Raw genomic sequence first — 26,373 nt, 5'->3', positions numbered from 1 at the left:
ACAACCTGAGCTGGAGCAAGAGCCCCAGTTAAGATAACAGGATTCTAATAGAAACAGTTTCTATTTGCATGTCTTTGTGCTTTTTGCAATGCTCATGTTTTGGGGCTGAAATATTCTAGATTTGATCTCAGGGCCAGGCTGACTGTAGGAGACTAACCTACATCTCTCCAGCCATATTCAAGTTAAGAAGGGGGGAGTTGGCAGAGGTGAAAGTAAGCTGGTCTGGTACGGCATACCAGCAAGAGCCAGTAACGCCATGCCGGACCGGACCAGCTTCCCCAGACTGGTGATTTAAAAGGCCCGGGGCTCCCTGCAGCGGCTGGAGCCCTGGGCCCTTTAAATCGCCCTGGCGCTCCCAGCCACCTCTGCAGCTGGGAGCTCTAGGGGTGATTGAAAGGGCCCGGGTATTTAAAGGCCACGCGTCTTCTGTTTGAAGCCACATCTCTTCCAGTTGAGGCCACGCCCCCTGCTCAGGACTCCGGCGTACTGGTAAGTCCTTTAAGTTACTGTCACCCCGGGAGTTGGAAAAAAGTTTTGCCTGTTTTTAACATGGTGAGAGGGCCTTGGCACCTCCTCTCTCTCTCCCCCCAAGAGAGATGGCGCAGAAACAGCTGGCCCTTTCCATAACAAATTTGTTACACAGCTCTTTCATGTCAAGCCCACGCTTTGCTGGATTTTAGCATATTCTACTGTAAAATGAGAGTTTGGACCATTAGAAAACCTAGCAAGTGCATTGACTGCAGAACACATGCAGAAAGTGACCTGTAAGAGCAGCTGAGCCCTCTTTTTCTGGCTCTACAGAGAAGGCCTGAAAGTGTTTCTGCCTCTCCCATCCCTAAAAAGGGGGGCAGGGGGGCATTCTGCAGAGGTACACTTTTTGTGTATTAGACTGCAAGGAGGAGCAAGCCTGCACAAGCCCTAGAGTTTAAGCTGTCTAACACTTTCCGTTATACCTCTTGTTTTCATTTGTTTATAACATCATCAAACTAACCCCTCAGACTGAAGTTTCCGCAACTGGTCACTGCCATTGGTAAATTTTTTGAGAAAAAATTATGTCATCCTTTCAGAATTAGGTTTAAAAATCTTCCCATTTCCTCTTAATATATGTATAAGTTTTAAATCCCCTTGAGCATCACCATGCTCCTCCTCCTTGGTGGAGGAGCATGACAGTTGGGCCAGGGGCTAATCATGCGCTCAGAGGTGCTGTTTCATATCCTCATGAACAGCTGTGATCAAGTTAGAGGCTGCAGAAATTTACCATTTGCACATGCTCAGTAGAACTTGCTAGACACTTGCTCTTAGTTTCCTGGGCATTCTAAGTGCACTGAGCTGGCTCCCAAGCCCCACTGAGCCTCCTGCATCATTACCAATCTGCTGCACAGATAGTGCAGCATTATTTTTCCACCATCAACATATCCTTTGGCTGAGGGAAAGGTGGGCAGGGCTGTAAGCCTGGAGAAGACTGAGTTCTAATCGCAGCTCTTCCAGTGACTGGAATGAGTTGTGTGCACTGCACAGCCCAGCCCTGATTACAGAGCAAGATCTCCTAGTGCTAGCTGAAGTGATAGGGCAGGAACATTCTCCTCCATACCCATTTTGCAAGACTGGAAAATTCAGATCTCAAATATGGCAGATCCCAGAATCCTTCACGTAGCTATATAGCCTCTCAGAATGAATGTGCCAAATCTATGTGCTGGACTGTGAGGTCTACAATGGGACAGACTCCTGCATAGCCAACATCACAAAATGCTGGAGGATGCAATAATGAATGGACACCATATAAATGCAAAGAATAGTTAAACACAGCACTTAGACACTCTAACCACTAGGCCACCCTCCCCTTCCAGAGCCAGGAATAGAAGACAGGAGTTCTGCTTCCCAGCATTCTACTGTTTAGCATACAGCCATGCAGCCCACTGGTCCAGCATGTTGCCTCCCCTTTAGGGGCTCACACACACAACCTGAGACTCCACAGCACTGTCTGAAGAACAAACTTACCAGCAGGACCAGAGGATCATTGCACCACCTGGTGGCAGCAATGCTGTCACGCCCTCCACACAGACATGGGCCTCTCATTTAACTGCAGCCTATAGGTTTCCCTTCGTAGTGTGATGTCACTGTGTTTGCCCCCGCTATTCATAATGGCTTTATTTCTGTATGCAGTATAAAAGCATGTGGAATACAAAGTAGTACAGCACTACGCACAGTGACATCATCTGAGCCATTCTTCATAGGCCAGTTCAGCCAAAGGACAGCTAGCCCCACCTATGGAGGGAGGAGCTAAGGGCCCGCAGGGGAAATCCCTGAAGAAACAAAGAACAAAAAAAATCTATTGAATTTTAAACCATCCTAGAGGAGAATTTCAAACAAAACCTACTGACAGGCTCTGGCTCTGTTCAACCTATATCAGTGTTGCTCTGAAGGCTTATGGAATTTATTTCAATAGCACCCTGTGGTTTGATCCCCATTGAGTTCTATTGGAGCTGGCCAAAGGGGAGGGGGGTGATCCTCACCACCCAGGTTATCACCCTGCCGCCGCAGAAATGTACTCCTCCAGCAAAGGGGTGCCAAAGGGGAGGGATGGAATGAGCGCCTGGCATCAGAGAACGTCCTAAACTGGGCACCGACACGGCGAATGGTGTGAGGCTCTCAGGCAGGCACGCAGGGCTGCATTATCTCTACGGGGCCCTTCAGCCAAGTGTGCAGTCCCTGGGAAGAGTGACAGGTCTTTCCGTTTGCAATAATGGAGCCAGGGTGTTTGCAGCTGGTGCGGTGGGAGCCTGCGGGCTCTCCATTGGTGGTTCGGCCATTGCCTTGGGATCTGCTCTGATGAGGCTGGGCAGGTCTACAGGGGCAGAGCAAGAAGAGTGGATTCATTTGATGTCTCTCTCCCACCCCTGACGGTAGCTCGCAGTCTTGGTACAGACCCCATCTCCCCACCTGGGACACCAGCCCAATAACTGCAGCCTGGGGGGGGGCACTCTTTCCTCCTTCAGAAACCGCCCAACTGCAGCCACTTTAACAGATGGGAGCTGGCCCCCACTCTGGAAACTTGCCAGTTTGCTCCCCCCTCTGGGGAAGGAGCTAGCCCCTCCCATGGCTCACAGTGCACGGCTACAGTCTGTTTGTAGCACACTCACTCCAGGAGAGCTAGCGCAGGTATGTCTCCTCCAGCTGAGAATCACCCCCAGCTCCAAGTGCAGATAGGCATGCAGCATGTGCAGGTAGAAGGATGAGAGTCCTGCTGCCCCAAAGTGCCAGCTAAGCCCCTCCTCCAGGGTCCGCCAGCCCCACCTAACTGCTAAGCCCCACCCTCAGGGTCCACCAGCCCTACCTAGCTGCTAAGCCCCTCCCTCTGAACTGTTCTGTTGAGTCTTGGCACTGAGTCCTACCATCCTAGTGCTGGTTGGGAATTTGTATGCATGACTTTCCAATGGAAAATAGAGTTCTGGGAACTTTTCAGTTTTCCCTTGTGAAAATCTAAGCAAAATATTTCATTTCAGGTCAGTTGGAATCGAATCAGAATATTTCAGTTTTGAACTGACCCAAAATGTTTAGTTCTGTAGCAGTTCAATAAAACAAAAAAACTATATTTACATATCGTGGCACATTGCCTTACGGGAGTGGTAGTTCTGGCCCCTTTCTCTCCCATGGGCTGGGCCCCTGGAGCACTACATCTTCCATAAGGCATGAATTTCACACTGACCAAGCTGCGTGGTGGCTCATGGGAGTCACATGACTGGGTGCATTATGGGAGATGTAATCTGACTAGGGAGCCTAGCCCCCAGTGAGGACAGGTGACCCCCCCACAAGGCAATGTGCCACTGTAAGGAAATATATTTTAATGTTGAAATGACTCAGAATGAAGCATTTTGCTGTGGGGAATGTTCAAAAGTTTTGCTTTGTTCAATAACGCTGAAACGCAATGTTTAGAGCTTGCTGTTCCATGGGAAATTCCAACCTTTTGTCCCATTTCAGAACCAAATCAAAGGTAGAGATGTCAAATTGGAAATTCCCAACTTCGCTCAGCTCCCCTCTGTGAGCCCCTCTCTCCAAGGGCATCTTCCCCATGCTAAGTCCTCCCCAGATTTAGGACAGTGTTGCACGTTGCTGAGTGAGAAACTCAGGCTCTATGCTGGCAGCAGCTGCTGGGTCACTAGCACTGAGTAAGGCAGCAGGTGGAGCTGCCCTCAAAAAGACAGAGAGGTGTTAAGACACGTGCAAGGAACCTGTGAAATGAGCAAGAAGAACTAGAAGAGCCCAGACTGACCAACCGCCAGTCCCTTTCTGCATCTTGCCAAGGATTTCACAGGTCTCAAAGAGGGACTAGACCTTTATCTGGCTATCAGGGGTATCCAGACGTATCATCAGCAATGACAAACATGTGGGAAGGGAGACCAAACCTCCTGCCTCAGTAAGCCAGTCTCCAACTGCTAGAGACCAAGATGAGACCCAGTATGGTGGGGAGATTACATCACCTCTGCCTGTTGTGAGGTTCTTACACATTCCTCCGAAGCAACTGGCTCTGGCCACTAATGTTCTGATGAGCACCCAGCTGCTGGGTGGTCCCAGACCTTCCCTGTTTCCACTGGAACCATCCTTGCCTTGTGGAAATCTCCAGAGTTCCTGTTCTTCCCATGTCCCAGGAGAAATGGACTCAGAAAGGATATCCCTCCAAGTACTGCCTTGATCCCTTGTTCCTCCACCCCACTCACCCATCTCCCCATCTTCCTTTGCTTGCCTTGTGATTACCAGGCCCCCAAGGAGGATTTAGAGTCACCTGGCAGCCTGTCCCCGCTAGAGTGGCCTCCTGGCATACTGCCGGCGATGTTTGTCATCAACTCGCTCCAGGTACCAGGTGCCAGGGAACAGGTCGTCTTTAGACCCCTGGGGAGTGTGGTTCACTGCAGAGAGAGAAACAGGATTGAAGCATGGGTGCTGCAGCTGTGGGGCAGGATCCCCTCATGCTGGGGCTGTAAGCAACCTGGCAGCATTGCCATGGGGAGAGGGACAGCTGCTGGAAGTGTGAACCTGAGGTCTGGATCTCCCTGCAGGCTCCCAGCACAGCCCTGGCTGGGATGAGGTGATCTGAAAGCTACAACTGGGAACAGCCGCCAGGTCTCCTGACTTCCAGGCCTGGGCTCCAGCTGCTGGCCCTCGTTGCCTGAAAATGCACTACGGGGGAGCTGGAAGGTGCTCTTGCCTGGCCAGACTGGCTCCAGAAAGCTCCAGCCAGCCAGCTTTCCAGCACAGACACTAGGTGATGGACGCAGCACATCTGAGCTCAGTGGGGCTCCCAGCAGGTGAGGGCCCCAAATGATCCTCCAGAGCCTTGGCCAGCACCTCCACTCAGTGGCTGTGGGAGAAGTGGGAGTCCCATGCTCCCCCAGCAGGGAAGAAGGGTAGCTAGGGCAGAAGAGACCTTGTTTCCCTGGACTTAGTTTGTACAGAGTCAAAAGAAGAAGGAGGGCCAGTGGTAAGGGAGCGTTGCCAGGTAATTAATGAGGGGATGTGTGTGTCCAGCTGTTCACGGTGGTTTAACAAGGGGGCCAATGTCTATTGCTGAATTAGGATGTCAGTAGGAATTTCTCCAGCGTGCCTGGGACACTGAATCAGAGGCCAGGCTGGGCAAAGAGACATCTGCCCTTTTCCTGGTACCCCAAGGGTTTTCAGGCATGTCCCTAGAGGGGTTCCATGTGTATTGTGTGCCAGTGACTTCCAGCTGCCCCAGCTCACTAACGTGCAGTGTTGTTTCCTGGCTGGCCACCATGCAGACTCCACTTGGATTCACCCCCCCAAGCAGCAGCAAGGGCTTCCCAGTAATAGTTGCCATGGGCAGGGGTGGTGGGCCCGATCCTGCACCCTCCTCCACTCCCACCCACCCTTTGAGAGGAGCTGGAGGTGCTCAGCGTGATTGAAAATCAGGTCCCTTCCTGAGGTGCCTACACGCGGATTTAGGGACCCAACATTAGGAAGTCCAGCCCCACTGAGGTGTCAGCACCAGAGTGCTGGCTGCAGCTGGCCGCTGGGCCCTCTGACTGTGCTCCCTCACCCAGGTGATGGCTTTCCTCTCTCTGCTTCATGATCTCTGCAAACTCCTCCGGGGGGACACGCTTCCGGGCATCCAGGCGAGTCTGCAGGTCAGAGAGGCTGGAGACCAGCTTATCCAGGGGAGAACCTGGCAAAGAGAAAGCCTGGTGAGAGAGTGAGCCAGTCAGGGCCAGGGAAGCCGAGGGTGCCCAAGGGATCCATAACCAATGAACACTGCCCCATCAAGTCGCAGCTCCTCTGCAGGGAACGGGTGTCCAGGTAATTCCCCCTGCAGGCCAAGGGTGTCCCCACAGGCCCTGTACACCATCTGCCTCCTTCCCCAGGTGGGCAAAGCCATTCAGAAGCCGATAAAGCATCCCTAATGAATCTCTCCTCACCCCATTGTGTGGTGGCCTGAGCTCCGATCCCAGCACCCAGCGCGGGATGGGGGTGGGAGCCCAGTGGGGACAGTGTCCCTAGGGCTTTCTGCAGTCACACTGTGAGTCGGGTCACATTCCAATCTCAGCCAGCCGCTGAGGGGCTCAGAATAAACACACACACCCATGGGCAAACAACCCCCTAACTGCCTCCCCTCACCCCGGGATCGTGCACCTGCCTCTTGAGCAGTGGGTGCTGGCCGCTGTCATAGTCAAGACTGGCTGGATCCTTGGTACTTTGCTGTGGCAGTTCCAGGGTCCCCATTTACTACCGCCCACTGTAAGGTAACCCCCCAAAACCTGGTCAACATGGAACCTCTAAGCAACGACCCTCAGACTCCCTCTGCTAACCCCAGCAGCAGCAGAGTATGGTCTTTGCGGCCAGAACACAGCTCCATGGGGGGTCGTCCAGGCCCACTCTCCACCCCGCACCCTGCACTGTCTGCTCCTGCACTCAGGGTATTTACAACCATGCCCGGGTTGGGGGCTCAGGAGCTCCCCAGGATGAGGGCTGGGCTGGGAACAGAAGCCTCATCCCCAGGCCAGAGCAGGAAGGATGACCCTCCACAGCCATCACTGCCACCTAAGGTGTCCGATGGCTGACGAGCGAGGTGAGTGAATAGGAAGGGACTCACCCGGGGCAGTATCCTGCGAGACGCGCATGGAAAACAAGCTTGCAGCCAATCCCGAGCCATAGGAGAAGGCCCCAATCCTGGAGCCAGCCAGCTGCTGAGCAGAGTATCTGTGGCAATTCAAACCAAGCTGTCAGTGGCGAACGTCCATGCTAAAGGCCAGACACCCCAAATCCTGGGAGCTACCCACACGGCCTGGCAAGCTGATGCCCCAGGGGGCAGTGTGTGGGCTGTAGGTGAGCTACTCTGACCTGGGACATGCTGGAAATGGATTTTATTTCAAATCAGTGGGGGGCAACCAGAAATGGCCCCCGGGCTGAACCTAGGCTGTACCTCCCTAAAATAGAAACGATCCCCCTGCGTGACAGCAGGCAACCCCAGGAAGCGGGCAGAGAAGGGCAGGAGAGTTTTGCCTCCTGCTCCTGTCGCTGGCGTTAAGGTCTGTGGGATCCAGACGAGGAACAGAAGCAGGGTTTGGAGTTGCAAGTGGGCACCACTGCGGGCTTATTTGGTGATGACTAGTGAGGTAAGGGAGCATCACCTGCATCTGAGCAGCCAGGAAATCAGATCTCTAGCTACTGCGGGGAGAAACTGTCTCCAGGCTTTCCATACCAGCAGGCTCCCTGAAGTAGGGCCTAGAAGGATCAAGTTCAGACATGCCTCAAGACAGCAGCTAGGAGAGCATGCACCAGGAGCCAAGATACGCTGGTGATGGGCATGATAGAAAAACCAGAGGCTAGATGAGCTGCACACAGGGAGCATTAGTATGCATGGCAGTCCCTGCTGAGAGCAGGGAGACCAGGGGACGTTGCTGTATCTTGGGCAGAACTAGGAGTTGTGGGGGAGAGCGTGCACTAAGGGCCAGGCACAGGCAGGCTCTGCAAAGCACAGTTAGCACCGTCATCCTTAGAGTGCACGAGTGCCCACCTGCAGGAGCAGGGTCTACCCCACCCTGAGAGCGGCTGAGTCTTTTCTTTCCCCTCTGCCTCTGACACACACTGGGTTTGGTTAAACAGCAACGCTATGCACGGAACGAAATAAAAAGACTTTTAAAGTTGCAAAGTGAAGCACTGAAAGGGAAAAACCCACAGACAGGTCATGGTAGAGAAACGGTCACTGTGCAACCTGGAATGTGCCCCCTTCTCAGGCCGAGCCCTCCTGCTGGGGAGTAACTGCGGGTCAGGAGAATTGTAAGAACAAATAGTCTATAATGGCAAAGGCTACATCCCCCTCATACACACACAGACCCATTCGCGCACACACAAGCATGTGCCCGCGCACACACATGCACGACTGAGCATACACACACACACACACACCCCGCTGCTCCCACACACACACACACACACACTTGTGTGCACACACAAGCCCAGCCACTCCGACATGCACGCGCACACACTTGCACAGAGCTGTGGTACTCAAGTCGCTGAGTCATTTTTGATCAATAAGCTTTTGTGGGTAAGAACCTCACTTCTTCAAAAGCCACAGGACCCTCTGTTGCTTTTTACAGATTCAGACTAACACGGCTACCCCTCTGATACTTGATTTTTGATCCAGTTTTTTTTTAAAAATGGAACCTCAGGCAGAGACTAGTCCTGGAAAAATCACAGCTCTTCTGTCAGACTCCCCCCATTGTGGCTCAGTAACTGAGAAAGGTCCTTTAGATGAGGAGTAACTGCTGCTCAGCACAAAGGCTGCAGGCTCAGATCCCAACTGGAAGTCAGCTTTGTGCCCACCCCCTGACTTGTTCTCTGCCAAGGCCTGGGCACGCAGGGGTGGGGCAGGGCTTGGCGGAAAGGGGTGCTTGGAGCTGGCACTCACTGTGCGAGGAGGGAGGCGAGGCAGCCATACATGGACGGGGTGTACATGTTGCCGTTGCGAGAGGAGAGGAGCAGCGAGGGCTTGGTTTTCTGGCTGAACATTTCCAGGCTAGCTTTCTGAAAGGCCTTCTCCACGTCCTTGTCAGAGTAGGTGTCTTCCAGCTTCACCCCCCTGGGAAGAGGGAGGAGGAGGTTCACTTGTGGGTTAACCAGCCAGGAGGACCAACTGCGCTGGGAAAACGCATCAGCTGCCCAGCACGAATTCCCTCTGGCAATCCGTCTCCCCACAGCGGGCCATATGGATAGCAGCAAGGGTCAATGGCTGGCAGCTCTGCAAATATCTGCTAGGGAAGTGCTGCCGGCCTGAAGTCCTGCAGCCCTGTCTACTTACATTGCACCCTGCTTGAATTTGCACAGTCCCTACTGGGAAATTGCTCGCCTTCCTGGACAGTTACAGCCCCCGGAAGAGAATCTCACCTGCCTGATGGACCATGACTCCCGCTAGGGAAATCTTACACTCCCCGGAGCCCAGCTAGAAAGTCTTGAGCCCCTCGAACAGCTGCTGCTCCCACACCCGCTTTGCGTTTTCATTTTTAACAATCGAGCTGGGTGACATGACGCTCATCATGCCTTTGCTGACAAGGACCTGCTGTGTTCAGCCTCGTGCCAGTCACTCAGTAGGGATGCAGAGCAGCAAGGAGCACTCGGTGTTATCTGGGGAGACCTTGCCTGCAGCTGGCATTAGAGAAACCTCACTACCCCGGACACAGAACTGTCATTCACCAAACAGCTAACATCCCCCCATGGAAATCTGAGCCACTGCAAACGCCTGCAGGCCCTCTAGGGACACCTCTGTGCCCCAGGTGGTCATGGCACCCTGGGAAATCTCACCCTGACGTAGTACTAGTACAGCTCCCAGACAGCAAACAATTCCATCAAGGCTGGGAGTGCAGACCTGTCACTTGGGGTGAAATGCAATTGGGATGGTGGCGTTCTCCCAAACCCAGGAAATTCAGAGGGAAGGGTAAATTCAAACAAATCCAAACACATTATGGTCTGGAAATGCAGCTAGGCACCCAAACAGCCTGAACTCTGCCCCATCTTGGCCTCTCCCCAGACAGTGATCTCTTGGACAGACTGCACTTGAATGTGTTTTTTAACAGTAGAACTAAATCTCTCTGTGTCAGCAAAAACCTTAACTTTGCCCCATGCTGACAATACAAGAACCGTAGGTAACAGATGTGGCAATTACCTACATATCCTAGCCAAGCTTGACTGAATCGCTTTGAAGAATTTTAGGAGTTCACTGTATTAAAAATGCAAATGTTCATGTATTCCTGGAGGATTGTCTGGAACATCTCTAGGAGGGAGCCAGGACTAATGCAAACCCTGGCAGTGTTCTGATCTTCAAGGGACTCTTTGAAACAATGGGCCAGACAAGGCTGAACTTTTAGTTGAGTGGATTTCCCAGGAAATACTTGGGGGGGGGGCAACTTCTCATCTCTGGCCCCTCTCTTAACCGTGCCCTCAGGAGTAACCCACTGTCTGCAGATAACCTGTTATAGGAGGACAAGATGAGAGGCCCCAGTTGGATAAAAGAGGCACTCACCGGTGGGCTTATTCTCAGCCAAGGTGGTTATGGACTTATAACCACAGAAAAGCCACTTGGAGGGGCCTGAATGACTGTTCGCCTGCTAGAGCCCTTGCTAGAGACAGGGGGTGATCTCTGGTGAGCTTATTAGCTTGAGTGTAGGTTCCTTTATTGTTTGCAATATTTTCTCTGTAACACTTTTATCTTAAGAATAAATGTGCTTGCTTAGAAAAAGCTAGGCGGTAACTCAGCTGTGAACAATTACACTGTTCAGAGCCTCTGAGAAGAAAAACAAAGCAGGTGTGCTTAGGCCGTCTGGCTTGCTTGGGGATTCACAGTGTAGGCGGGGAACGGTGCAGCCAGAAAAGACTCCGGTCAGGAGGGAGAGAAACACGTGTCTCTGCCCCGGAGAGGTGACGGCTGGGGAGCAAGAAGCCTGAGAGTGGGTGCCCTGGCTGGACCACAGAAGGGGAATACAGGTGCAATTGCCCTGAACTGTGAGATCACACAAGTATGATTGAGGCTTTTTCATGTTTATTGACTCAGATAAGATTAAACTGATTTTAAAAGGCATGTAGTGTCCTTGTAGCTGTGTCGGTCCCGGGATATTAGAGAGACAAGGTGGGTAAAGTCATATCTTTTATTGGACCAGCTTCCAAAAGATATTATATCCCCCACCTTGTCTCTTTAAAAGCCCTATTGTTGTTTTTTTTCCATTTTTGGCATCCCTTATGTGGGATTGGGGTGGTCTCAGCTGCATATACACATATCCTGCATAAACACACAAACACCCTAGTTCACGCCCCCAAAATCTGACCTCTCTGTTGAGCAGAGCTGGTGCAATGGGCAGTTGTTGAAAGCTATTTAGATTGATGGCCATGTTTTGCCCCCATTTTTCATAACTGAAAGACTGTCACAAAGAATTTGCCCCATTTCAAAATGGCTCCCACCTCCCGTTGTTCTCAATAGGACTGAAACTATAGCAGCACTCAGGGAAGATGGCGCTCCTCCAGGATGTGAGGAGGTGGAGGCACTTCAGTCCTACTGAGGACAGTAGGAGATAGCAGCCATTTTGAAAAAGGGCAGTTCATGGACTTCTCTAGTAGGCCTCTAACCTTCAACTAAGGTGACCAGATATCCCAATTTTATAGGGACAGTGCGGATATTTGGGGCTTTGTCTTATATAGTTGCCTATTTCCCATCCCCCATCCTGATTTTTCACACTTGCTACCTGGTCACCCTACCTTCAGCCTCTGCGGAAGGAGAAACCTTCAGTTATGAAGAATGATGGGGGGAAATGATCATGAATCCAATTATTCACCTTCCTCTGCAGCATGGGTCACGGGTCTCTTGCAGGTTTAAACTAGTGTGAATGGTGGATTCCCTGTAACCTGAAGTCTTTAAACCATGATTTGAGAACTTCAGTAACTCAGCAAGAGGTTAGGGGTCTGTTACATGAGCGGGTGGACAAGGTTCTGTGGCCTGCCATGTGCAGGAGATCAGACTAAAGGATCACCATGGTCCCTCCTGGCCTTAAAGTCTATACGCTGGAGCCTGTGCACAAGATTCCAGGGCGTTTTAACACCACAGGAAATTTGAAGAGTCGGTGTTCTTCTGTTACTGAGATTATTAGGGGCAAAAAAGTCTGGTATAAAATTAAAAATACCTCCTTTAAGAAATGTGATTCTTAAACTAATAGATTGCCTTGTAAATTCTCTGAAAGTTCATTCTGCTCTGAGAGAGCAGCTGCTCCAGGGATGGGAGGAACTGCTGTATTTTCATACATAACATACATTTGAATCCATGCTTTCAGTGCACAGCTCCGCTCAGGCTTCATTACTGAGTTGCTACCGATGCTTCCCCGGCAAACAAAAATCCTTAGCTCTTCGATAACAATCCTCAACTCTCAGTAGAAAAGCATCTCCCAAAGAATCATTAGCCCTGCTCGCGATCCAGCCAGGATAGCCAATTTGCCACAATGTCTGCAAAACACCTGACATGGCTAGGCTGTTGGAGTGCTGAGACCCCTGCTGCCACACTGGCCAGCACTGTCTCACTGTTTCCTTCCACTCCCCTGACTGTGTCTGCCTCTTGTCCTTTGTCTCATACTTAGACTGGAAACTCTTTGGAACAGCTCTTTGTTCCGTGTCCGTGCGGCACCTAGCACAGTGGGGTCCTGGTCCATGACTGGGGATCTCTCAGTGCTGCTGCTACATTCCTGTCCACTGACTCTGGCTCTGTGGTCACACCCATAATGCACTCAGCGCTCCCCAAAACCTCGACACAGCAAATAGAGAGCCACGTCCCGCCTGACCACAGGCATCCCTTGCTAGAGGGCTTACACCCCTCTGTATGTCTGCAGCTCCCATGCGAGCCTTGCCCCAGCCCCACTGGTACATGGAGATGTACCAGTCTCCGCAGCTTACAGAGGCAAGTGCCCGCAGACCATCATGCCGAAATGCTGCCTGCCATAATGCATCAGCCCCTGCCAGAGGGGTAACACGTACCCTGATGCGCACCACCCTGCCAGGGCACCCTTCGCCTCCCTGTCACCTAGCGCCCTCGCTAAGGAAATCACACACTCACCCCAAACATCCTCCCACAATAACCTCTCCCCTGAGCATCCACAGCGCCTCAAGGAAAAAACAGTCCCCACCAAGACACTCCTAATGTGGCCTAGAGGCTGGAGCATGAGACTGGAACTCAGGGGATCCGGTTCTATTCCTGGCTCTGCTACTGGCCTGCTGGTTAAGTCACTTTCCCTTTTGGAGCCTCAGTTTTCCCATCTGTAAAATTGGGAGAATGCCACTGAACTGCTCTGCAGATGACAGGTGCTAACTAAAAGCTGGGTATCGTTATCAACAGACATTGAAAAAGCATCTGTCCCTGCACAGTCCCTATGAGGGATGTGCCACAGATGTGTGGACCCTGCTCCAATTTCCTGCAGCCCCACTAGCAGAATTGCCTCTCCATGGATGTTGGCAGCCCAGGGACTCTCACACCCCTGGCAGAGGCCACTCCTGCTCCGTAGCGCTCACCCACCTGAAGGCCTGCAGCCCTTTGTAGAGGCCGCTCTGCGTGTCAGGGTTGGGAGCTGCTAGGAAGTCGTTGAGCATCATTCGCCCCACAGACTTTTGCACCAGTTTGCAGAAGGGCGTGTGGAAGATCATGAACTGGAAGTCTTCCAGGGTAAAAGGTTTGTCCACCCCCACTGCAGCAGAACGGAGACGGAAGCCACCCATTAGAGACCCATCAACCCCACTCTGCACAGAAAGCCACAGCACTTGCAGCAGGCACTGGAGGCAAAGACCCATAGACCTACCCCACACAGGGCAATGGGATGGGTGGGTGGGGAAGAGACCCACAGCCTTCCCATGCTGCATAAGGAGACACCGACAACCCCACGGATGCCAAAAATGGGGACAATATGGGGAGATTTATTCACCCTCATACTAAACTAGGGCAGGAGAGTCCCTCACAGCTCTCTGGCACAGAGTCTCACCCTTCCTGCACAGGAGCTACTTTGAAAAGGGACTGGCCCCTGGAGCTGGAAGGGCTCTCTCGATCCAGCAAACCACGAGTACTGCAGACCCAGCTGCCACTGCCTGGGCTCAGTCTGGGGGGCCTGTTCTGGGGCAGCGGGTTGGTTACAATGGCTATTCAGCACGTGCCCACACAGGCAGGCGCTCACGCCTTCGTCCAATGAGGAACGACCTCATGGCTCTTGCATGCTGCCGCCAGCGAGCTCCCCAGGCACAGAGCCCTGGATGAGTCACAGTAGGGAAACATGGGTTTTTAAAGGATTTAAACTCTCCTCAGATGGAGGAAACAGCACCCACCATTTCAACATGTGCTGTCTGTCTTATCACCCAGCCAGGCCTGGCCCCTGACCCAGCCTCCTTCCAACGGCTCTCCCACCACTTTGTCTATCAGCCAGGTCAGAGGCTAACAAATTACAGGTTCATGGACTTCTGGTGTCTCCACCTCCTATCCCCACCCCTGTGTTCCCACCACTCTTGGCCCCTCCAGTCCATGGCCCCTCTGTCCTCTTACCCAGAAATCCACAGGTCCTACAACATGGGGTGGGGTGGGGGAGACAGACACAACAAGGGGGGCAGAGAGAGAGACTGTGAGCCCCCCAGAAGCAGAGGAGCAGGTACCCCAGTTGACACAGAATAATAGAAATGTCCAGCTGGAAGGGACCATCTAGTCCAACCCCCTGCACTGAGACAGGACCAAGGAAACCTAGACCATCCCTGACAGGTGTTTGTCTAACCTATGGCACTCACAAGATTTCCCGCTTCACTCATAGGCTCTGTACCTTTCTGCCACTGGCTCTGGATTTTCTTGCGGTAGACAGAATAGCATTGATCCAGGGCCCGGAAATAACACTGGATAGAGAGTTTCCCATCCACCATGGGATACTCTGAAGCCATGTCTGGTTTGTAGAAATCATATACATGTTCCATGTGGGTTCCCCGAACACCTTGGAGGAGAGAAAACAGACTCACCATTGTGTATCGGAGACAGCAGGGGAACAGAACCTCAAACCCTCACCATACCAGCCCCCCTCCTGCAATGAACCTCTTAGCCAAAACCCACCACAGCTCTTTAAAAAAAAAATTCACCCCATAAAATTCACAAAATTCATTGATTTCATGAGCCACTTTTCCACCTCCTCTTCCTGCTCTGACCTCATCCTATATCCTTCATATCTGAGATCTTTTCTATTAAGAGAACCTTCTCTGGATACACTGGAAAGGTAGGTAGATTCTTGTACTACCTCTGTCTGTGTAGTATCTGAGCACCTTCCAGTTGTGCATAACGCAACATGACTAACATCCGGCGTGTGTGGTCCACTTTCTCTCAGCCTCCCTCTAGAGGGGAAATTCTGTGTGACGGAGTGCTTGGAGTGCTTTTATATAAATATGTATGTGCTGCTCTGTGCTTATAACAGAGAAGACAGATCAAAGAAATGTGCTGGGCTCAGGGAAGGGAAGGTGGGGAAGGTTGGGATGGTCCTGCATTCCTAGGGGAGTTCATTCCAGCCCAGACCTCAAGAAAGCTCAGTCTCCCAAGCACACACGAGCTTTTCCCTTATAGTAGAGAGGACCATTGTGCCTGAGGCGCAAAGTTGTCGAGTCCTTATCCTGGAGCTATAGTCCCTCTTAGATGACCTGGGCCAAGGCAGAGATTGAGCACCTGGAAGGTAAGGACTGAGGCAGTGAACTCGATATTCTATGGGAAGCTGGCATAGGGGGCAGAGGATGGTTTTGTTGGGCCCATGGCATCCCATGTTGCTGAGGAGATGTGCTGTCCCATTCTATATTAGCTCAAGTTTCCTAAGTGCTGCCAGTTTCATGGCCAGGTATACTACACTGCTGCAGCCCAGCCGAGAGGTGACGAAGGTGTGTACAACTGAGGCCAGGTCGTCGTCTGCCAGGGTGGGGCAGAGTCCCCCAGCCAGCCAGAGATAGCAGAAAGCGTTACTCATGGACACTGCCACACGAGAGCTCAGCGTCAAGAGCTCAGCATCAGCGAGGAATTCAGGAGCCTCCTAAGCTATGGACTGAACTGATCAGCTGACCAGTTGTGCCACCATGGCTGCAAACTCCTCAAAGTGCTTCCTCTGGCCGCCAGCACTGGCCATCCTAGTGATAGTGGTGTGATTGTATGTGGTGAAGGAGAGGTAGAGAGGTGTGTCATCTGCATATCGCTGCACTTGAGTCTATGTCTTCTGACCAGTTCCCCTAGGGGCTGCATGTAGATGCTGACTAGGACCAGGGACTCCACCAGCGATGAGTTCAGAGGCAGCAGTGCAGTTTTCTATCACTGCCCCTTGAGCGTGTCCCTACCAGATGGATTTAAACCATTTTAGTGCACTCCCTGGACCCATCACCTCGCATAGGCAGGACTGCTGTATCTCATGGCTGGCCGCTGCAGCGAGACCCAGGAGGCTGAGACTGGATGTCTGCCCTGTATCCACTGACAGCAGGAGTTCATCCAGCAGTGCCACTGAAGCAGTTTCAGGTCCATATCCTGCCCCGAATCCAGATTGTGCCAGGTCTGGAATATTAGCTTCAGTTAGATGGGCATGTAGTTGGCCTTTGGCTAGCGACTGCGAGCTTGCTCAGGAGTGTTAGATTGATACTAGACAGTGCCCAGCTAGAACCGATGTGTCCAGGGCAGGTTTCTTCGGTGCTGGTTGGATAGTTGCTTGTTTGAAGGGGGAAGGGAAGATTCCTTCCCTGAATGAGGCTGTTTGCTCAGGACTCTCCTGCACTAGCCAGGAAGGGCCTGGGTGGATTCAAGCTGCTGTACGGTTTCCAGTCTTCCCTAAGGAGTGAATGTGCTGAACTCCAGGAATGGGCTGCTGGTGGCTGGGTACAGGCAGAGAGGGCCCTGTTTTGAAGCCTTCCTGAACAGACATTAACCTTTCAGCACAGCAGGATGATGGTTCCTTGCAGCCCTTGGTGCTGGGCTCTGGTGCAGGCTGTAGGCCCTCAGGATTGGGAAAGCTGTTTACCACCCTGGACAGCTCCTTAGGGCAGCTACTATGGAGGCAGATAGGACAGTTCAGGGCATGTAATACAGCCTCAGCTTAGGCCTGGAGCAGTTGTGTGTTTCAATCTGCTTCAGCCTTCATTTTCTGCCATCCACACTTGAGTTTCTGACCCCCCATCCAGCTCAGAGTCGAGAACAGCTGGGTGATGGAGATGGAGGGGACACAGGGGTGGGGGGACAGCATAGATGCCAACTTTCCCCAGCGCTGGTGGGTGCTTGTGCGAGTCGCGCCCCTCCCGCCTCGCCCCGACTCCACCCTTTCCCCGCCCCTGCCCTGCCCCCATTCCAACCCCTTCCCCAAAGTCCCCGCCCCAACTCCACCCCCTCCCTGTCCCTATTGGACCCCTTCCCCAAATCCCTGCCCCGGACCCGCTTCTTCCTGAGCGCACTGCGTTCCCCCTCCTCTCCCCTCCCTCCCAGCCACGTGAAACAGCTGTTTCTCGGTACAAGCGCTGAGAGCTAGGGGGGAAAAGCGGGCACACAGCGCACTCAGGGGAGGAGGTGGAGGCAGAGGTGAGCTGGGCGGGGGGGCAGGGAGCTGCCAGATCAACATCAGTCTGAGTTCATATAGCATTGCACTGCCTGCTTCAGGCCTGAGGCTAGGAACCTTCCTGAGCTGTGCACAGGCAGCAGGAGTCTGATATCCATACTCTTAGATTGCTCTGTTTTGTTGTATGATTCATCGTGGTTTGGACAGTAACAGGTAAGACAGAGGGCTTTGTAGTGCCTGCTCCATTTGTTAAATGTCAGGGAAAAGGTGTGTTAGATCCATAACACAATTGAATCCTGGGAATGGGCACAGCTAAAGAAGCCTGTTCCTGGATCAGTCATGTTGGCCAGATTATGGAAAAATCTCAGCTTCTCTGGATCTTTTTATTTATTTATTGTATATCTCTTGTATACTTCCAGTCCTTTGTTGTTAATTAGGTCAAGCCACATGTGTACTGAGCCTGGGACAGTTGTGTCCACAGTCTGTAATTTGTCAAGATCTTCCAAAAAACCCTTTATTTGTTTTTGCAAATTTAGTGCCTCTTAGTAAAATCCTTTGTTGCCTAAACCATGTGCTCTGTTTCCAGCAAAGTCCTTGTGCTTATCGCAAGTTTCACCACACTTACGCTAGCTGGATGGAAATGCACAGACACAGGGCCAGAGTCTCAGCTGGTGAAAGGCAACATAGCTACACTGCCCTCAGTGCAGCCAGGCCGATTCACACTTAACGCATAGTTTGGCTGAGTGCCACCACATATTACTGAAGCAGGGACATCAATCATTCTCTCTTTATTTAGCCAACCACGAGGCTGACGGCGGCTGTGGAAATTCAGCAATTCTTCTCAATGAGTTTTAAGACCATGTTAGATGTGGTGTCATGTCATGGGGCGTGTAGACCCCATGTGGACCTGGCAGCCAAGGAGTTACTGGAGGAACTGCTGGTCATCCTTGATTGGCAGCCTCACAGCAGCTGGGAGAATAACAGAGCTAAGAAGCAGAGGGGTTGGTGGCTGCCAGAGGAGCAAGCAGGCCAGGGACAGAGGGTCCTGCCAGGAAGCTAGTGAGAGGCTGCCCCAGAATGACAATGACCCAGAGACAAAATGGCCAGAGCCACAGGCTGCAGAAACAGACAGACCCAGGGGAGGTAGGAAGAAGCTCAGGGCACAACAGGAGAATTGTGGAGGACTTATTCTGCCTGCCTGGGTTCAGGGCCCTGAGCTGGACCCAGCGGAGTGGGTGGGCCCACCTTCCCCCACCTACCCCTTAACAGCCAAAGGGGGTTCTCGGCCCCTTGAGGACAAGGCCCAGCTAACCCCCGCCAAGCGTAAGTCCATAAACCCCAGTGGGACAGAAATTAATGTCCTTGATCCCGGAACAGGACTACAGAAAGTCAGAGAAGAAGAGCGGACTGACCGTCCCGCTGATCCAAGCAGACTTTGTGCAATGCCCTATCTGGCCAAAGGGAGGCACTGACGCTTTGGGGATCACTCCAAATGTCTCTTTCCATGAGGTTTAAATAGTGCTGAGCAGCCAGACATCAGGCACATAAGATGACTGCACCTGAGACGTTCTTTCCTCTTTTACATTTTATTTTCATTAAGGCCTCCTTTGCACACTTCGCCTCTGCATGGAGGAGCTTGGACTTGGTACTCCACGGTTTTCTTTTCATACACAGACTTAGTGGCCAACATTTTGAAAAACAGGAGCCTAGAATTAGGCTCTTAGGTGCCTACTTATGAATTAACCCAAGTGAGTGGGGTGCTGGGCACACAGCAGCTCCCACTGACTTCAGACCAAAAACACAGCCCTGACTCACTACTGATCATCTCATTAAGAGCCATGAAGTGCCCCGTGTCCCTCCCCCATCCTGAAATATGAATTCCACAGGAGACCAATTGCTACAAGGCTCAGGAAGGATTGATGTCCAGAGACACACAACCTGGGATCATGCGTCTCCAGGGCTAAGCTGCCCCACAGACAGTGGCCTATTGCTAGAATCTGGCCAGCTCTGGCCAAGCACCAAACACTCCTAGGAAAGACAAAGTCATTGTATTAACAGTACCAACCTCTCTCTAGCACCAGAGGAGCCTCTGGTCCAACCAGCATCGCTACAGCTCCTGCCCCTCCTGTGGGACGGGCATTGCCAGTGGCATAGACTGCAATGTCACCACAGACCACCATTGCATAGCGCCCTAGGACGGGACGAGAACATAGACTTGGTTAGGCCTAAACATGAACAAAATCACATACAAGTCTAAATCTCTGTTTATCCCTGTGCCAAAAAGTAGAAAAATCCCTTGAGACTTGTGACCTGCAAGGGAAACAAAATTGAGCATGTGCCCTTTTCACCACCACAGCCTTGCTTTGAGGGGTAGATGCTTTGATGGATAAAGGGGGCCTGACACGTTTAAATTTTTTTAAAGGTTTCTTCCTCCTTGTTTGTCCTCCTTGTTAGAAATTCAAAGTGGTCTAGCCAGGAAGCCTGGGATGCTGCCAGACAACTCATGCAGTCAGGACATTACAAGAGTCAAGAAAGTGGCACCCAAGGTGAGATGAAGGGTTTAGTCTGTGTTTGCTTTTGTTAGCATTTACTTCACTTCAGTGAGTCACATGTTGGGGGAAGGAAGCCTTTGCTAAATATGCAACATCCCTGTGAGAAAAAACAATAGACCCTCTGAAATAGCCAAGAGGTCCTACAGCCAAACCAGGGAAGCCCAGAGCCGGCACTTTCCAGCCCTCTTTACATCCTAAAAATCAAGAAAAGGGTACAAGTGCAATTTGGGGGGGGGGGGAGGAAGCTTTGAAAGTCACCTTTAAAGTCCCAGACAATCTGCCAAGCAGATGTTTACGGGGGCCACGGTGCAGAAAGGGGCATGGCCAAACTGCCATGGTGACATGGTTTCAGATGTTGCCTGCTGCCATACTGTCACAGATGTACATCTATCCCACACAGAGGGGGCAGTGAGTAGGATATGGAGACAGGATTGTGGAGTTCTGGGACTGCAGAGGCCGGGCTGCTTGCCTGGGGCTTGGCCACATTCCTCATTATGGGAGACAACAGGGCTCAACTGTTTCAGTCTGAGGGCTGAACATACATCAAGTGGTCCCAACCAGCGCAGAGCGGCCCATCCCCTGCTATTGCACTGCTCGGGATGTGTGCTCTACATTAAAGCAACCAGAATGTGTACTGAACAACCCTGCTTCCATCTGACGCCAATTTAATGGCAACAGAAGCCAGAGCCTAGTGTTCCCTACAGCACAATCCTATTCAACTTATAAATGATCTGGAGAAAGGGGTAAAAAGTGAGGTGGCAAAGTTTGCAGATGATACTAAACTACTCAAGATAGTTAAGACCAAAGCAGACTGTGAAGAACTTCAGAAAGATCTCACAAAACTAAGTGATTGGGCAACAAAATGGCAAATGAAATTGAATGTGGATAAATGTAAAGTAATGCACATTGGAAAAATAACCCAAACTACACATACAATATCATGGGGGCTAATTTAGCTACAACTAATCAGGAAAGAGATCTTGGATAGTTCTCTGAAGATGTCCATGCAGTGTGCAGCGGCAGTCAAAAAAGCAAACAGGATGTTAGGAATCATTAAAAAGGGGATAGAGAATAAGACGGAGAATATCTTATTGCCCTTATATAAATCCATGGTACACCCCCATCTTGAATACTGCGTACAGATGTGGTCTCCTCATCTCCAAAAAGATATACTGGCATTAGAAAAAGTTCAGAAAAGGGCAACTAAAATGATTAGGGGGTTGGAATGGGTCCCATCTGAGGAGAGATTAAAGAGGCTAGGACTTTTCAGCTTGGAAAAGAGGAGACTAAGGGGGGATATGACTGAGGTATATAAAATCATGAGTAGTGTGAAGAAAGTGAATAAGGAAAAGTTATTTACTTGTTCCCAAAATATAAGAACTAGGGTCCACCAAATGAAATTAATGGGCAGCAGGTTTAAAACAAATAAAAGGAAGTTCTTCTTCACACAGCACACAGTCAACCTGTGGAACTCCTTGCCTGAGGAGGTTGTGAAGGCTAGGACTATAATAGGGTTTAAAAGAGAACTACATAAATTCATGGAGGTTAAGTCCATTAATGGCTATTAGCCAGGATGAGTAAGGGATGGTGTTCCTAGCCTCTGTTTGTCAGAGGGTGGAGAAGGATGGCAGGAGATAGATCACTTGATGATTACCTGTTAGGTTCACTCACTCTGGGGCACCTGACATTGGCCACTGTCGGTAGACAGGATACTGGGCTGGATGGACCTTTGGTCTGACCCAGTATGGCCATTCTTATGTTCTTACGTTATGTTCACCCTCTGAGGCTGCAGGCTGGGCTGGCATCCCCTCCGCAAGACGGAGTTGGACCTTTGATCTCTGCAGACACTCCCCAAGTCCTTACATAATAGTAGCTGCTCCACACCCAGGGAGCAGAAACCCCTGGCAAGCACCCTGCTGGGGATTCCCTGACCATGAGGACGATTCCCCAGTGAGTGTAACTAGCTCCTGTGTCTCCCTCCTCACAGCTCCTGGTGCAGCCAAGCTCCGAGCCTGCTCTCCCTGTGGCCCCAATGCAGCAATGGAATAGTCAGAGCTGCTTTCCTCCCTCCTGTGATACTGCACGTAGCCAGCGAGGGAGCTGCTGAGCAGCTGCACCAGATAAGGCCCAGCGGCCGCTCAGGTGGCTCCCAGCAGAGCTACTGTAGGGAAAGCCATAGGGAGGCAGACAGAGAGGCCAGGCACAACACCAAGTCTGATTCGGCCACTTCAGTTCCAGCATAGAGGGTCTGGCCCAGAGAGCACACTGCCAATTTGTAACCAAACTAGGGTTGCCAACTTTCCGATTGCAGAAAACAGAATACCCTTGCCCCGCCCCTTCCCTGAGGCCATGCCCCAGCCCTGCCCCTTCTCTAAGGCCCCGCCCCCACTCACTCATTACCCCTCCCTCCATCACTCGCTTTCCTCCACCCTTGTTCACGTGGTCATTTTCACTGGGTTGGGGCAGGGCGTTAGGGTGCGGGAGTGGGTGAGGGCTCTGGCTGGGAGTGTGGGCTCTGGGTGGAGCCAGGGACAAAGGGGTTGGGGTTCAGGAGGGGCTCAGGGCTGGGGAGGAGGTTGGGGTGTGGGAGGGGGTGAGAATCTGGCTGGGGATATGGGCTCTGGGGTGGGGCCAGAAATGAGGGGTTCAGGGTGCAGGAGAAGGCTCCAGGCTGAGGTAGGAGTTGGGGTGTGTGGGGGGGGTGAGGGCTCTGGCTCAGGGTGCGAGTTTTGCAGTGGGGCCAGGGATGAGCAGTTTGGGGTGCAGGAGGGGGTGTGGGCTATGGGCTATGGCCGGGCAGCGCTTACCTCAGGCGGCTCCCGGAAGCGGCGGCATGTCCAGCCTCTGTGGAGCCGGTGCTTGGGAGGGGGGCAGCGTGCAGAGCCTCCCTCACCGCCCCTGTGCCTAGGGGCCAGACATGCCACCACTTCCGGGAGCCGCAAGGAGCCTGCTTTAGCCCTGCTGTGCTGCCAACCAGACTTTTAACATTCCGGTCAAAAATCAGATGCCTGGCAACCCTAAACCAAATCCTCATTATCTTCTTAACACTGTCGCCCTCGAGGCCTCAGTTCAGAGCCTGGAAGACCACCAGTTTGGGGTATCAACCACTGTGAAGCTGGGGCAGCCATTATCCCTGAGAACCTACCCTACTGCCGCTGGCCATCTCTCACTGGCAGCCCTGGCTGGGCCCCGGATGGCAGAGCAGTGGCACCTACACCCATGCTAGCTGGATGTCACTCACCATCCCAGGAGCTGGATTCCACCCAGTCAACAGAGTTGAAGAGGGAGGCTGTGCCTCCATAGCAGGCATTGGTGGTGTCGATGCCTTCGACGTCCGTGTTCCCGGAGTCCTGGAAGAGCTGCATTAGGACTGTCTTGACAGCCTTGGACTTGTCAATGATGGTCTCCGTGCCGACCTCCAGCCGGCCAATGGAGTCCCAGGAGAGACGGCTGCGTTCCACAAGACGCTGCACCACGGTCAGGCATAGGGAGTTAATGTCCTCGTGAGCTGAGCAGAAGCCCATCTGCTTCTGGCCCAGGCCCAGGGTGTACTTCCCGGCTTCCACGCCATCGTACTTCTCCAGCTCCACTTGTTCTACGTACTGCGAAGGGAAGTAAACCTCCAGCGCAAGAATGCCCACGTCCTTCGGCCATGAGTCCGACCAAGACAAGTGCTCCACAGAGGTGGTGGAGAAACTGAAAGACAAGGAGAATGCTGAGTGTCCTCTGACATGTGGTGGGAGGAGATCGCAGACCCCTCAGGGGCACAGCCAGCTGCATGCATGCATGCACAGACCTAGTGCGGGCCACAGAGGCCATACCAGACACCTGAGATTGTGACAGCATATAACACATGCTGCCCCAATACAAACCCGAGGAGACAGCAGAACCCTCGCGAGCGGGGATATCTGGCTGCATACCATCACCCAACACAGGCTGGAGAGCCAAGAGAGGGCGCAGCAGCCTCCTCATGGGCAGCAATCTGTTAACTACACAGCCCATCTCAGAGATGTCCCCATTTGCAGATGTCTGCAAAGCAGCAGCAGGGGCCCCTCTCCACACATGCACAGAGCTGCTTTGATTCATGCTCCAGAAGGGAATCTGCACGTTATAGAACCTGTCCCCACGACTGCCAAGGCAGTGTTTGTTTTATTCTAAATCACCCCTTGTTTTCAGATACAGCTAACCAGGGTTCCCAACCCTCCAGGATTGGCCTAGAGTTTCCAGGAATTAAAGATTATGTCATGTGATGAAATCTCCAGGAATACAGGCCACCAAAATTGGCATCCCTATTACTAACAGCTCTGTTTGTTACTCTGCTTCAGAGGTGGCCAACCTGAGCCTGAGAAGGAGCCAGAATTTACCAATGTACATTGCCGAAGAGCCACAGTAATACGTCAGCAGCCCCCCATCAGCTCCTGCACCCGCTCCCAGCGCCTCCCACCCACCGGCTGCCAATCAGCACCTCCCCCTCCCTTGCTGCACCTCCAGATCAGTTGTTTTGTGGCGTGCAGGAGGCTCTGGAGGGAGGGGGAGGAGTGAGGGCATGGCAGACTCAGGGGAGGGGGCGGGAAGGGGTGGAGTAGGAGCAGGGCCTGTGGCAGAGCCAGGGGTTGAGCAGTGAGCACCTCCGCCCCCCCGGCACACTGGAAAGTTGGCGCCCGTAACTCCAGCCCTGGAGTTGGTGCCTATGCAAGGAGCCGCATATTAACCTCTGAGGAGCCACATGTGATTCCGGAGCCCCGGGTTGGCCACCCCTGCTCTACTTGGAGAAGAACGAGCCTTTCTGCAGCTCTGAGTAGTCCGTTCCCCCAGCTGGTGAGGGATTGTTCCCCCCGGTCCCCTTGCCAGTCGTGTGTTAAATGGCCAAACTCAGGGGACTCCCTTCTACTCCTGGGGGTGTTATTCCACAGCCTAACGGATCTCCTGATACTCCATTACATTGCCTTTGTCTACATTCCCTACCACTACTCCTAGCTCTCCAGTCCTCTCCTGCTCTGTTGTTTACACCCTAATTAGTTCATGTATAAAAGGGATCAATTCATAGGCCACGGTCAATGGAGAAGCTCCCATTGTCTTCACTGGCTTGGCATCAGGCCCAAAATCCTCTGTACAGTGAGTGCTCCATGTTACTATTCAAATCACGTCACCCCGGAGCCAAGCTGTACACAATCTGCTCTTCGTAGCTTTCCCTCAACTCCAGCCTGTTGCTGCCCTTCTCTAAAATGCTTCCAAAAATTGTCATCCTTCTCTGTCCGGTGCAGAGAGGGGTCCAGCTGGAGCCCGTACTCCAGATGTAGCTGCACCACAGCTGCAGAGGCACTCTCCCCTCTCTGATGTGGGACAGGGTGGCTTTGCATGTGCAGCCTAATCAGATTGCAAACTTGGGTCTAGTTAGCTGCCACCCTCCCCCACAGGTCTTCCACCCTTACTGGGTCCCAGCGCTCTCCCTCCCCCTGCATACCTGCCTTTGGGATTATGTTCCTTCACTCCGTTATTGTCAAACCCCGGGCCCTTTGTATTCCTGCTCTGTCCTCACGCTGCTCACATCCCCTCCTAATGCAGTACCAGCTTTGCAGTGCACTCCCTTCTCCCAGATCACAAAGCCGCCTCAGTGTGGCTCCCAATGGCTGTTGTGTCAGATCCCCATTCCCGGGCAGTGCCAAAGCCTCCCTCACGCTGGAGTGCAGAGTATAGCCGGTCAGGTCACTCCCCAGCAGAGAGCTATTCAAACACATTCCTAACTGAGCTGCCAGGATTCCCAGAGCATCCCAGCAGGGGCGAAGGAGAGTGCCCCATGTCCCGACCCTCAGGCCTAGCTCCCCAATCTGCCCCTCACCTGGCCTGCTGTGCGGCAGCTGTGAGGTGTGCTGGCCGAAGGGGCCACTCCTGTCTCTGCAGCGCTCGCTTCACTTGCAAACAGCACCTGGTTTGACTGAAGAGGCGGAACATTTTCCCCAGGCTGATGGGCAAGGAGCAGCAGCGAGGTCTCTTCCCCAGCCCCACCAGCACTTATATAGATTCCCTGCAGCAGGGCCAGGCAAAGTCCCTCCCTGCACTTATCAAGGGAGCTAACTGTGTGTGCTTCACTCATTGCTCAACCAAAGGTCACAACACACCGGCCAACACGACAAAACAGGAGCACCCTTTCCCCACAGCCCCTAGGGCCTCCCTTGCCACTGCCTCCCGCAGGGCCCTGCTCTCCTACTCACCTCCTTCCCCTGTGCTGCATCTCCCTGCAGGCCTCGTCTCATGCC

General features: G+C 52.5%; 1 protein-coding gene across 3 annotated transcripts; it reads right to left on the bottom strand.

Annotated features, from left to right (window-relative positions):
• Window positions 1-2,128: 2,128 nt before the first annotated feature.
• Window positions 2,129-26,153, bottom strand: HMGCS2 (3-hydroxy-3-methylglutaryl-CoA synthase 2). 3 transcript variants are annotated; one of them, XR_004646777.1, is made up of 10 exons: window positions 25,956-26,153; window positions 23,358-23,812; window positions 19,630-19,755; window positions 14,832-14,996; window positions 13,553-13,721; window positions 8,921-9,091; window positions 7,103-7,209; window positions 6,053-6,178; window positions 4,742-4,904; window positions 2,129-2,303 (listed from the first exon to the last, which is right to left on the bottom strand). XR_004646777.1 is itself a non-coding variant. In XM_034778519.1 (10 exons), the coding sequence occupies exons 1-9, from the start codon at window positions 26,066-26,068 to the stop codon at window positions 4,798-4,800; spliced, it is 1,539 nt and encodes a 512-aa protein (XP_034634410.1). In that variant the 5' UTR covers window positions 26,069-26,153; the 3' UTR covers window positions 2,129-2,303; window positions 4,781-4,797. The 3 variants fall into 3 exon arrangements, 2 of the variants coding, with proteins under 2 accessions (XP_034634410.1, XP_034634411.1); XM_034778519.1 differs by having other exon boundaries at window positions 4,781-4,904; XM_034778520.1 differs by lacking the exon at window positions 2,129-2,303 and adding an exon at window positions 2,392-2,845 and having other exon boundaries at window positions 4,781-4,904.
• Window positions 26,154-26,373: the final 220 nt, after the last annotated feature.

Source organism: Trachemys scripta, chromosome 8 (assembly GCF_013100865.1).
Source record: "Trachemys scripta elegans isolate TJP31775 chromosome 8, CAS_Tse_1.0, whole genome shotgun sequence".
NCBI lineage: Eukaryota > Metazoa > Chordata > Testudines > Emydidae > Trachemys > Trachemys scripta.
The sequence above is the reverse complement of the archived record's forward strand: the minus strand, read 5'-3'. Positions and strand labels throughout refer to the sequence as shown.